Genomic DNA, 13,339 nt, shown 5'->3' with positions numbered 1-13,339 from the left:
GTAGATCAAAAGGTACATACTTTTACATTACAAATAAATTCTATTTCAAATAAAAAATTGCTTTTTTGAACTTTCTATTCATCAATGAATTTTGGAGGGGAAAAAATCGTCACAGTTTCCACAAAAACATTAAGCAGCACAACTGTTTTCAACATGTTTCTTGAGCAGCAAATCAGCATATTAATGATTAATGATATTAAGGATCATGTGACACTGAAGACTGTAAATTCAGCTTTGCCATCACAGGAATAAATTACATTTGAAATATATTAAAATTGAAAATTATTATTTTAGATTGTAATAATATTTCACAATACTGTTTTTTTTTATTTATTTTTTTATCCTTGGTGAGCATAAGAGACTTAAAAACTTACTGACCCCCACATTTTCAGCAGCAGTGTGTATGTACCTAAATAACGATTTTGGAGTGTTTTGTTTAGATCAAGTTAAATTAAAAACTTACTAATTTTGAGAATTCAGCCTACAAATTCCCATCTGGACGCCATCAGTGGTTTCGAATTTTAGGATGCGGTGTGAGACCTTCATAAGTTTGATCCGTATGTTAAAGGAATGCACAGATAAACCAGATCACAAAAGGGTTACTCAGTGAGTCTTTATTATATTCCACTACTAGAGTCTGAGCTCTAGTATACATTCATTGTATGTCTAATTCCACTCTAAATCTAGTGTGTTCAGCAGCACGTTGCTTATCGAGGGCTGATCAGCTGCACTGCGTAGAAAGGTTGCGAAGAAACATGCTTGATCTTTTAGAAAGCAGGCTGTCAGAGATCAACTGAGCCCACGAGACAAACCTATGAAAGGTTTAGCCTCAGTGTTCCTCCTCACATTACAATGTTATTGTATTTCCATCCCTCAAGACTACCGTCTTGCATGATAGGTCTAGAATGAGGTGGAACATCACAACTCAGGCAACCCCTAAAGGTTTGCCTTGCCACTGTATAATGTCTTACAGTGCATTTCATTTATGAGTTTTTTGATGGCTTGTAGTTTGCTACTGGCGTAATAATCTGAGATATCTATCGACCCGACTATGGAAAGGTCCCACAGTGATGTTTGTGTGGTGTGACGGCTTTCACTCCAGCAGAAGTCTCCTCAGCTCCTGCGGGCAGGTGACCGGGAGGGCACAGGCGAAGTTCTCACACACATACGCGGTGGCTTTGCCGTCCTGCGAAACCAGGGTGGAGAGAATAGGCAGCTTCTGATTAAGGAAATCCTCTGTGTTACCATCTGCCAACATCAAGACCTGAAAAAGAGAAAGAGGGAGGATAAAAAGAGGGGGAAGGGAAGAGAAACAGAGAGAGAGAAAGCCATAACTGTCATTGTGATGTCAGCTAGGTGGGAGTGGGAGAGTCATACTTTTACTCTAATGTAAAATTTATGACTCAAAGGGCTCCATATGCTTTCTTGGCTAGTAATAACCCACAATAAAGTACAGGGCAGGGCGATTATAGTGACAGCCCCATCAATGGTTCATTTCTACAGTTTGTTTAAATCTGGCCTCTCTTGGGGGTTCCAGCAACCCAGAGTCAGCAATTACTATGGGATGAGATAACCTTGACCTGTCCTTGGTTACATTCACACCTTCAACTCATCAGCATATAAAATATCTTATGTCATACCCCTTCAACTACTGACACAATTTGACACCCCTGCATGTTGCAGTCAGTGACCACTTAATAAACTCAGAAACCCAGAGCATTGTATGACACCATTTTAGTGCCATGTTAAAATTAAAAATGTAATCCAAGTTTGACAATGAAACCATGTTTGTAATTATCTGAAAATTCTGCAGAAATGAAGTCATAATGTTACAAGAATAAAGCTGTAATGTTTTGAAAGTCATAATGTTTTGAGAAGTATGTTGTAATGTTACAAAAAAAGTGAATGAAGTCATAGAACTAGGAGATTAAAAGTGTGTAAATAAAGTATGATGAATTATTTTGAGACGGGGAAAGATTTTTTAGAATAAAGTGTGTTAGTAATTATTATTTTTTAAATAAAGTCAATGTTTTAAAAATACGGTCATAATATTATAAGAAGAATTAGGGGATTAAAGTAAAGACATATTTTGAAAAATATCAAGTTTGTTAGTAATGTTTTGAAAATAAGTAAATTTTCTGAGATTGAAGTTGTAAGGTTTTGAGAATAGTACCATCATACTATAAGAATAAGGGAGATTAAAGGCGTGTGAATAAAGTCGAAAAAATATTTTGAGAGAAAACACCGTTTTCAAAAATTCGCGTTTTCAGGCACCAAAAACGCTGTTGTCGTGTAAACGAACGGCCAAAACGAATAAAAAGTTTTACGTTTTTAGGTGAAAACGGTGTCGTGTAAACAGCCCCTTAGAATTAAATTGTAATGTTTTAAGATTACAGTTATAATTTGACAAGAATAATGTCTTGAAATGAAAATAATACAGGCGTGTGAATAAAGTATAAAGAAATATTTTTAGAAAAAGAAAAAAAAAGAAAAAAAATTCCCAATATTATGAGAAAAGCCATAATTATTTCAAAAGGAACAGGAACAGAACCTTCATCAAACCAAGAAATGGATGTGAAGGATTTATTGAAATCATATAGGATTTAACTGACCAAATATAATGCTACAAATATATTTTGTTAATTTGGACTGTAATCTCAAAATATTAATACTTTAATTTCGTAATGTTAAATCACAAGATTATAAAAATAAAAAAAAATTGGTATTTTCAATTCATTTGAACTAAAAAGCTATGTGCAATAAAGCTTGCGTCTTAATAATTCAATTCTATTGATCCATGCAGACTGTAGCATCCCACCCCTCCCGCTCCTTCAGGGGGGGGGGGGGGGGGGGGGGGGGTCTGAAATAACTCAATCAGGGCCATGTCCAGTCAGGGGGGATGACTGGCACAGCAGCAGGGGAGGACACTGTGGTAGCTACACTAGATTCTTCCTCTTTTAACCGAACAATACCACAGCAGGATGGGAGACAGCAAAGAGAGAAAAGCAAGAGGCTGAGCTGCCCACTGGCCAAGAGTTTACCAAAGGGGAAAGGATGAAAGAGTAAATCTACTTTTCCTCAGCGAGACGATTTTACTGCCAAGCCTAAAGCTCTGTGAGATCCAAGAGGAGGGAACGGGAAAGGACTTGTGAATGTGACAAAGGTTAAATCTTAGGACAGCTCTCGAGGCTCAGTTTAGACCCAGCTTTCTGGAGGATATTCAGGTGTACCAAGAGCCAGACATTCTCTCTGCTTTCTGGTCTTGACACACTCGGTGTGATTTTTGACAGGCATGGTTAACAACTCAACTCTGCGAAACCTGTCCCTGGACTTCTAAGCACAATATATTGTTACTGTCTGTTTGCGAGGATCTTGCCTTTATTGCATCTCAAGGGGCCGAGACAATTCCGCATCATTACTTTCCCGCTAGCAGGTTGGCAAGGCTTTCTGTCATATTTGTCGTGACCTCACGCGGGGCTGTCTCCAGACTGACTCGAAGAACTGTGACAGTCCACTGAGGCAACATATAAAAAATGACAAGTAGACACAACATAGACTGAAAAGATGCATGGGGCCTGGGGTTAAGAAAGGATGGACTTTCTCGCAGCTCATTCGCGAAGTTCGTGGTAACCACCCTTAATAATTCTCAGTGTAAAACCACAACATGTTAGTGCCACATTAAAATCGAATATACGATTTAGAGAATAATCTCATAATAGGCCTTTTACAAGAATAAAGTCTCCTTAATCTCCTAATTTTACAACTTTATTCTCAATGTCTTACATATTTTTATGAGATACTAAAAAAGCTGTCATTGGTTCTCAATGCATCACGGAGGAATTAAATAAAGCTAAGAGAGCTAATAAATAACATTCTATAGAGTGCCATCTTTGAATGGTTTTCTGGTTAAATGCTTGAAATAAGTTGTGTGGATATTTTCAGGTTTTACAGTATGACATTAAATACATCAGTAAAACCCCTGTGATTTTTTAAAAGCTTTTACTTGTCTTGAAAAAGGCACTTGATAACAAGTGGCTGAATGGGACTACAGAGGTTATCGGGACATTAAATGTCATCATGGTGAACAGGTAATCTCATCTACTCACTAGTCCACTTTTTCAGCCTCATTGTGTTTATAATCATGCTCTTGCAAACTATTCAAACAAAGATTGAAAGAGTTATTGAAAGCTTAATGGTGGTGACATTGAAGTCATGAGACCGTGGTGTAGTTTGTTTATAGCCTACGTTTTTATCCTTTTACTTCTGCCGATTATATATTTAGGCTTTAAAATTCATTAAAATTCTGTTCATTTGTGAAGATTATCATTATCAACAATTGGAATAAGAATCATAAACTTTTGTTGGTCACAGAGCTTATTTTCTGCAATAAATTAGAAGTCAATGGACAAATCATATTGTCTTTTTGTTTTCAAAAAGAATTTTTCATTACTGACAGAATTTTCATTTTTGGGTGAACTAAACCCTTTCAAGTCTGCATGAAATCGAAATTGCAATTGTCAATTATTCACTATTGTGATTTATATCTCTGTGAAATGGCTTCTCGGACAAGGAAAAATATAGGACGGGATTTGATTTTGACCATCAGGAATTGATTGGATCTTTGTCTTAAAAGAGCTTAGTGAATTTAAAGGCTGGAATATACTACTATTGTACACATTTATCCCCCGATTTGCAGCCTGGACAAGTCGACGCAAGTTGGTGAAAGTCAGAGCTGATCTGTAGATTTTGGGCAGTCGAAGTTGACTGTTTTCACACAAAATTGCATAATGCGCAGACTCAAATCTAGCTTCAGACTGTGATTACTTCCATGTTTGATATTTTGAGACAATTGTAAAACACATATTGTTTTCATGTTTGTGGGTGAGGTTTTGTGTTCAATCTGTTATGATTTTGAGTTGTGCAATGTATTCAAGCGTTAACTGGTTCACCTTTTCCTCATTTCTGTCTACTCCTGTATATATTATATACTCTGATGTAGTACTCTTTTAGATGTATTGCACATACTCTACCAGCAATTCTGAACATTGTTATTTATCTTGTTTCCAAATCTCTTGTCTGAGCCCCTATTTTAGCCCATAGTCTCACAAATTAGTCTGGTAGTGTTTTTGTCTATCTCTAACTACTGGCTCTACTGGTGTTGTTTGCATTAGAGGCTGACATTTTTTCGGGAATCCCGCGGGATGGGAAACAAAATCACTATTAATCACGGGATTGGGACGGGACAGGAAAAAATGTCAGCGGGAGTGGGCGGGACCGGGAATCGTAATAAAACTATGATACCCATTCACTTTATACACAAATATACAGTTTCTATAAATAAACTCTATATTTAAATTTTGAACTAAATTCTATTTGCCCTGTCTCTTTATGCTCTCCTGTTTGCTTTGGTGTGGCTGGTAAAGTGAATGACGTGCTCCACACACCCGTACCAGTTGGTGGCTGTAATATATGCACCAAGTTGGTATACAATGCCAACCACCAATAGCTGCCAACTCTCACGCATTCACCATGAGACACACGCAATTGCCACTTTTCACACGCTCTCACGCCACACAACCATTTTCTCACGCACAGGAAAATCGCGAAGCAAAGAGGACATGGAGACCGACAGACTAGAGCAGGTTAGTTTATGATATAAAAAAATCTCAGCTCTCAGATTCTGTCAATTTTATTACGAAATTCAAACAATAAATACCGTTTTGGCGCTTGTAAATGTTACGTGACAGATCCCTAGCGCACGTGAACCGATCATCTCTACTAGCTAATAGTAAAAAAACACGAATGAACACTGAAAGATACAGTAGGCTACAACTTACCGAAATGTACTGTATATTCCTCATACATAATATCGATCAATCAGTGATTTTCATCAGCGTGAAGAGGTCAATAACATAGCTGGAGAACAATTATGTCACATTTACCTCAGGAAAGCCATTTAATGACCATGATATAGGCTATAGCACATAGTTGGCAAGAAAAAATAGCTATAGAGAGTATTTTGCTAAATATGTGTTCTATATTACATATTTATTATATTTTTACTTATATCATTAAATAAAGTTGTTATTATAATAATAATAAAAAACGCATTATATTAAATTATTTTTAAACTTAAATAGCCTACTACCAGCTGATAGGGCTCTCTGTATGTTTACAGGTGAGTTGTTTTTTTCTTGAGAAAAAATAACGCCTATCTTGTGTAGCCTACCTAATATTATCCAAATGAGTCAATATTAAATCAAATCACAATAATTGAATTGAATTGACATAATAAAAAAGCGTAGCTTACCAGAAATTGTACCATGTAAACATTGTAACATGTTGTCACTAAATCTAATAAAATTCAGTTTAGTTACTAAAATGTTAGTGACAATCACAATACACTTATTGTGATGCTTTTTTTTTTTACAACCCTGTTATCTGTACTGTATTTTTTTTTGCTGTAACCGACAGATTCCGGTCAAAAAAACACAACACGGGAGTGGGAGGGAATAGGAGTCATTCTTCTGGGATTGGGACGGGATTGGATGTTTTTTCGTGGGATTGGGACGGGACAGGATTTTTTTTTTTGTGGGAGTGGGACGGGAGAAGTTTGAAAATCCACTCCTGTGTCACCCTCTAGTTTGCATTACATCTCAGCTTCTGTGTTTGGTGCTTTTGCTACACATGAATCCATCTCCTACTCCTCTGTTTTCTGATTCACAAATTCCCATGAGCTAAGCCATGATTCCATCCCAGCTACCATGCACTGATATCCTTCTTCTAGACTGTCAGCTCCTACCTACTCTCACCTAAACACACACAAAATCAGGCACAAACACTCACACACACAAACAGTTGATTAGTCTGGGGAATTTCATCAGCTTCTCCTGGCAGGATGGAGCCTCTCTGGAGAGCTCGAGGCTGTCAGCGCGCACAAGTGGAGCACACAGCCATTAGTCATTTAATTATCTGCCGTAAGTTTATTTCTTGGTTGGAGAGGAATGGAGCATCATGACCTCATTGATTCCCCTGTCTTCGTCTACACCCCTCAAAGGTAAAGGCCACTGTACAGAATAAGTATGTGCAGTGCAAGGTATTGTCAGTGGTTCTGTGACATATTAAATGATAAATCATCAATGGGAGTTTTTCATATTTTGATTAAACATAGATTGTCATTTAATGTTGGGACTGATCAGCTGAAATATAAAATTCATCAGATGAAAGTGCCTAGATCTAAACACTTTGCTCCAGATAATTACAGCATATATGAATAGAAAATAATATTTTTGTCCAAACAAAGACAAAATAAAAAATACAAATGTGTAAAAGTAAATACTGGTGTGGACAGGATAAATGAATTAATAATAATTAAAAAAAGAATTAAAAAAATTAAAACTGGTGTTAAGAAGATTTAAAAACAAAATTAAGGGTAAAACAGTTTTTAATTGGTAAAACTCATAAAAAAAATAAAACCGTGAGAAAATTTTGGATATTTTCATAAAAAATACAAAAAAACTGTAAAAAAAAAAGAACACTGGTGTGGAAGAGATTAAATTTAGAGATGCACCAATTCTAAATTTCTCCACCGATACCGATAGGCGATTATTCAGAATGATATCTGATGATGCCTCTACCGATAGTTTGATTTTCTTAAAGGAGAACTCCGGTCAATTTTAACATTGAGCTCATTTTTTTGTACATTTGGAGTGCTGTCAATACAGAGAACAACGACAAAAATCGGTGTTGCCTACACCGAGTTATTCTATTTTTAAAATTTGCACCCTGTTGACTTCAATGGGGCAAGTAGTAAACCTGCTTTTAGCCTCTTGACATCCTTGATGTGTCATTACAAGTGCACAGAAAATGTGAGTGATTCCTTCTGAGTGAACACGAGTGAATCTGACTGCAGTAGATGTGAAAGATATGTATAAAAATGATGTTATTTAAGCCAGCGCAAATACCTGTGTTTACATCCTGTTTTCGGTTGAAGTCCAAAGTAGTCGATTGCCGAGTTCACGCGCATAGGTTTAGTTGCTATGATCACGCGCGTGAACTCGGCAATCGACTACTTTGGACTTCAACCGAAAACAGGATGTAAACACAGGTATTTGCGCTGGCTTAAATAACATCATTTTTATACATATCTTTCACATCTATACATATCTTTTACATATCTTTTATACATTTTATACATATCTTTCACTCGTGTTCACTCAGAAGGAATCACTCACATTTTCTGTGCACTTGTAATGACACATCAAGGATGTTAAGAGGCTAAAAGCAGGTTTACTACTTGCCCCATTGAAGTCAACAGGGTGCAAATTTTAAAAATAGAATAACTCGGTGTAGGCAACACCGATTTTTGTCGTTGTTCTCTGTATTGACAGCACTCCAAAAGTACAAAAAAATGAGCTCAATGTTAAAATTGACCGGAGTTCTCCTTTAAGGGAAAAAAGATCTCTCCCAAGTAATTCTGTAAACTATAAGGAAAAAAATTGGGAAAGAAATGGGGTCCATCAACTGTTTGGTTACTGACATTCTTCAAAATATCATATTTTGTGTTCAGCAGAAGACAGAAATTCATACAGGTTTGAAACAACTTGAGGGTGAGTAAATTATGACAGAATTTTCATTTTTAAGTGAACTGTCCCTTTAACTTCGACAGCCTAATTTCAACACAAAAGATTGTGTTCAAACATACAGTAGGCTATGAGTTACAGTCTGACACATTTTTCCACCCCTTTTTGATTGACAGGATATAATCGACCTAGCCTGGGTGCCAGCCCGAACCCCGCCCACAACATTTTTTGGTCTGGACTCGATCCGTTGAGGAGTAATTATGCTCGGCTCCCAGAAGGCCGGGCCAATCAAATTGCCAGGGCGGGCTTTAATCGATGATGGACAGATGATCTGCGGTTACGTAATCACCCACGTCACCAAAGAGCGCTTGATTTGAATTAGTTTACAACAAAGAAGACTGCCGCTGGAGAATTGAGATTTCACGAGTTCACACTTGCAAATAAGTCAGATAGAATAAATGTGTATTTTAGATTTCACGAGTTCACACAAATAAGTCAGATGCGTATATGACGTGCTGTCCGAGGAGAGGCCTGTGGGCTCGGTAGCCATACTCCCCCCGGTATTCCTGGTTGTAATAGAGAACAAGCCAAGACAAGAGTGAGGATTCGGGGTGGTGGAGGGATGCTGAAAAACTGTCAAGGAGTGTTAGGTAAGTTGACAGAGTGAATATGCTTCCTCATTCTGATATAGGGTAACGTTAGACATGGTATTGTTTGATGACAAGTTGATATTGGATTGATTATTTGTACGTGCTCCTCCCGAACTTTGTTTATGAAACATCATGTGTAGATTCCGCCATCGCGTCTGTTATAGAAGATATCCACAGCGCATTCATTTTAAAAGAGGAACAGAGAGCCGCGACATTTTGTTGGTTGAAAATATGAATGAAGAACATGCGTCATTTACTTTGTTGCTCTGATTGGTTGTAGGTCTATCCAATTGAGTGCAGAGTTTGTTTTTTTCCTGGTTCAGTTGAGACACACCCCATAATCAAAGCCCTATGAAGCAGTATCAGACTCGAAAACAATAGGAAAAGAATAAGCAAAAAAAATGTAACAGTCATACAATTTAAGGGCCATTATTGTAACCCCTCTACGTTTTGCACGTTGGACCAACGTAGTCAGGGTACATTTTTATATGAGACTGGGTTGCAGACTCACATTCTGACTAGAATATGAGTATGACGAAGTCAGGCTATAATCGACCCTGATCATATGGTGTTTTTAAACAATTGGCCGTTGGCCAATAAGTGAAAAAAAAATAAGCTTTTATCGTCCAATACCGATTATTGGCCGACACATCGGTGCATCCCTAATTAAAATAGAGTAAAATATCTTTTTAGTCAGAATTAATGAATATGGCATGTTGAAACTGTGATAAAACACTGGTGGACAGGACCACAGCCCATAAACAAACAAACTGTGCTTTTAGAAAAATCTGTAAAAGTGTGGACAATAAGACCTCCTCCCTTACAACCACATTCAACAGATCAAAAAGCAATGCGACAAGGATTTCCAGCCATAACTCGAAGTGAAAAAAGGGTGAAAAGGGCAACCACCTAAGCAGAGAACATTTTCTTCTTTTCCATTTCATCTGATCTAGCGCATGACCTTTGCAGACTCTGCTTCTCTGGTCTGAGTGCTCATGATCCTATGGAGGACTTAATGATGTTAAGGGTTGACTATTCCTGCAAGGCTGATGTATAGGTCGGGTCTACGCATACATCAAGATCAACTCACAAGATGGCCAAAGCATCTCTAACCCTGACCCTGTCTAGATCCCAATTGGGCAATACGTAGGGCAAGCATGAATCAGATTGCATCATTTAAAACAAACAAACAAATAAAAAGCCTAAGCTAGCTAAAAATGAAGAACATTAGCTTGTCCGTCTGAAGCCCATTTCCTATTAAGCACTCAGATCTCTCTTGGGTTGCTCATTAAAGCTTGTCAGGGATTCATCCGGTGGCAAAGAAACTCTAAAGTGACAATTTCCCATGAGGTGGAGTACCTGCGGAAATACTCTCATAAGGAGGATGAAAGACTTGCAAGGTATTTTAATTGTCTGACTGTAGTGTTAGGCTAAAAGTCTCTCTCTCTGAGGTTTTTTGAGGGTGCTTTCAGGTCATCGAATCATTAAGTTCTCAACTAAGTTCAGGAAAGTAACAGGAAATGGAAGTATTTTGAATGGTGGGCAATAATATTATACAATTCTCTTCAGAATGACCACATGTGTATATTATAAAGCCTTTCACCAAGCACTTTCAGTAAAAAGATTTGATTTGGAAAACGATATCCAAAAAGTGATTTTCCTCTCTACTGTTAGAGGAAGTATAAACTTAATGGTATCAAATGAATTTAATTTCAATTATTTCTAAAAGCTTTTTGCAGACTTTTCACTCCCATTACCTGCTTCAGAGCATCTCAAAACATTCTGAGGAAACGAGACGGACAAAAGTAGAAGCATTTTTTGTTATTTTTATGCTGATTAACACAGACAAAGACCTTGTTTAATCTGAGTGCAGTTGATTTAAAGAAGATGGACAAAGACAGCAACTTGTCATCCCTTCAGGGTCTATCTATCTCATGGTCGGCCACATCTAAGGCTATTTTATAGGCTGACGTTGTCTAGTGTGTGAGTGTGTTAAATGCAGAGTGTTAAATGCAGAGAGCTAGTGACATTTGACAGCTGCTGAAATTCTGAGCCACATGGTCTTATATCAGGACAAAAAAATTTATAATAATAATAATTCCTGAACACAGTCCCAAGTTGTGAGTTGAGGCTGCACAGCCTGTTATTTCCAAATAGTCAAAATAGCCAATGAGATTTTGAAATCAATCTTTCATTGTTTCCTTTGTTTCAGTTTGGAGTAAAAAAAAAAGCTCAATTACATTACTTTCATCAACAATATCCAATAATGCTTTAGTACAAGGGTTTTCAGTCGTTTCATATCCAGAACCGCAAAATATGATTGTAACATTTATTCTAAAAATGTATATAAATGATATATTTTCATATAAGATCCAACAATGCTGTACGCACTTTTGCCAAGCCCACGAGCTCCGCAGCAGACTTCTACCTGACAGTTAAAGCAGCATTACGTCACAAAAATGTGGGCTTGGAGGACGATTGCAAGGGCTTAAGGTTCCATTTGGGACAGAGCCATTCTACTAATATGACACAGAAACTGTTTCACTGTTTGTATCACTCCACTTGTTTTTGCTGGATCTATACTGGCAGCATTTCTCACAGCGAGCGTCAATGGCGGACAAGCAAACCCACAATAATTTCACAAATAGTACTGTTATGGTTTCACGGAATGTAATTTTAAGATTTGTTTTTGGGTGAGAATGTAGTTGTTTAGACCTCAACTACGCAATTTATACATAAACATAGATAGTAGATTAAATTGATTAAACATCAATTTGTTCTGGTTACAGTATATAAAACGGGTAATCTTTGGTCTTATTAATCTATTACTTGTTCCAGAGCAAATTGATTTGGCTAGAGTGCTGCTTTTGACTGAATTCTTTGCTTTTGTTTATTTCCTGTTGTACAAACTTCTTATACTTTCTTGGCTATTGTTGTTTATTTAAATATTATTGTAGAATAAATAATATAAAAGTATTTGGTATTGAAAAAGGGGTCTGTTAGTGATTGTGATTTCGACTTCAGTGAAAGTTACATTATTACGACAATAAAAGGCGGCAAGCGAGTCAGTAGCAAAGACTTTTGTATTGAAAGAGACTGAAACAAGGTTGTAAACAAGGACATTATTTTTTTACTTAAAACTTTAAATAGCTTATAGGATGCAACTGACAAATGCATTGACTTAGCCTGACTACGTCAAGACTTCGTACTTCCGCTCAATTTCAGTTCGCTTCTGTACTCAGTCTGAGATATCGACCTGTCTTTCAGTTTTCCTCCGGCCTCAAAACAGCCGGCCAATCAACGAACAGAGGGCGGGCTGAGAGCCGTGACGAAGACGCTGATTGTACCGTGGATGCGTAGTTTTACTTCACATAATCTGCAAAAGTCATTCACAGCCATGTTCAGTCCGGTATTTCACTCGATGGTTTTGTTTTCGCATCATACATGTGTTTACAGTTGAAGTTCAATGCGGCTGAGTCAGCGCATAACACACTTCTTAACCAAACGTTATGTGATTGGCTTACGGGTAACCAATGATTTTAAACTTCAGACAAGCGCCCCCGCGCGAGAAAGAAAACGCTTTTCGATTACGCCCTTACGAAGCAAAGCGAAGTAGCAGAGTTTGGTATTACCAGGCTAGCATTGACTAGCGCTGTCATGGGAAATCCCCTTAACGGTTAAAAGGACAAAGACAAAGATATCGCTTTCCTCAGCAAACATTCAAACAGATCTCTCTCATTATACTCTAATTCAATAAGCTTCAATAAAGCAACTCAGCATTCTTTGGTTGCTAGTTCTAAAGTGACGTTTTAGAATAAGTAATTTGAAAAGAGATTTTCAAAAAGAGATTTGAATCTTTGGCTGAAGGAAGTAGTTTAGCAAAAAAATTAGGTTTTTAAAGACACTTTGTTGTTGTTTCTTATGTTAAAAGCTGCCAAAAGAACATTATCACGATTAATCTCATGATTTCTGACCATTCTTTAGAAAGCAGAATGAAACAATAATAAATAAAAGAGATATTACAAGCTAAACTTACTAAGTATTACTTTAAGGAACTGTTTCTAAACACAAAATCTGTGTGACAGATTGCGGCGCGTGCGTGGGTGT

The 13,339-nt window shown here is 37.2% G+C and overlaps 1 protein-coding gene across 3 annotated transcripts in view; it reads right to left on the bottom strand.

The window, feature by feature from the left end:
• Positions 1-340: 340 nt before the first annotated feature.
• Positions 341-13,339, bottom strand: part of spata20 (spermatogenesis associated 20) — a 47,003-nt gene continuing 34,004 nt past the window's right edge. For all 3 annotated transcript variants that reach the window (XM_084433605.1, XM_084433607.1, XM_084433606.1), the window contains exon 16: positions 341-1,264. In XM_084433605.1, the coding sequence (XP_084289731.1) occupies positions 1,094-1,264 (171 nt within the window). In that variant the 3' untranslated portion in view covers positions 341-1,093. The remainder of the gene's footprint in view (positions 1,265-13,339) is intronic.

Source organism: Rutilus rutilus (genome assembly GCF_951802725.1).
Source record: "Rutilus rutilus genome assembly, chromosome: 16".
Classification (NCBI taxonomy): Eukaryota; Metazoa; Chordata; class Actinopteri; order Cypriniformes; family Leuciscidae; genus Rutilus; species Rutilus rutilus.
This window is presented reverse-complemented; position numbering and strand designations above follow the sequence as displayed.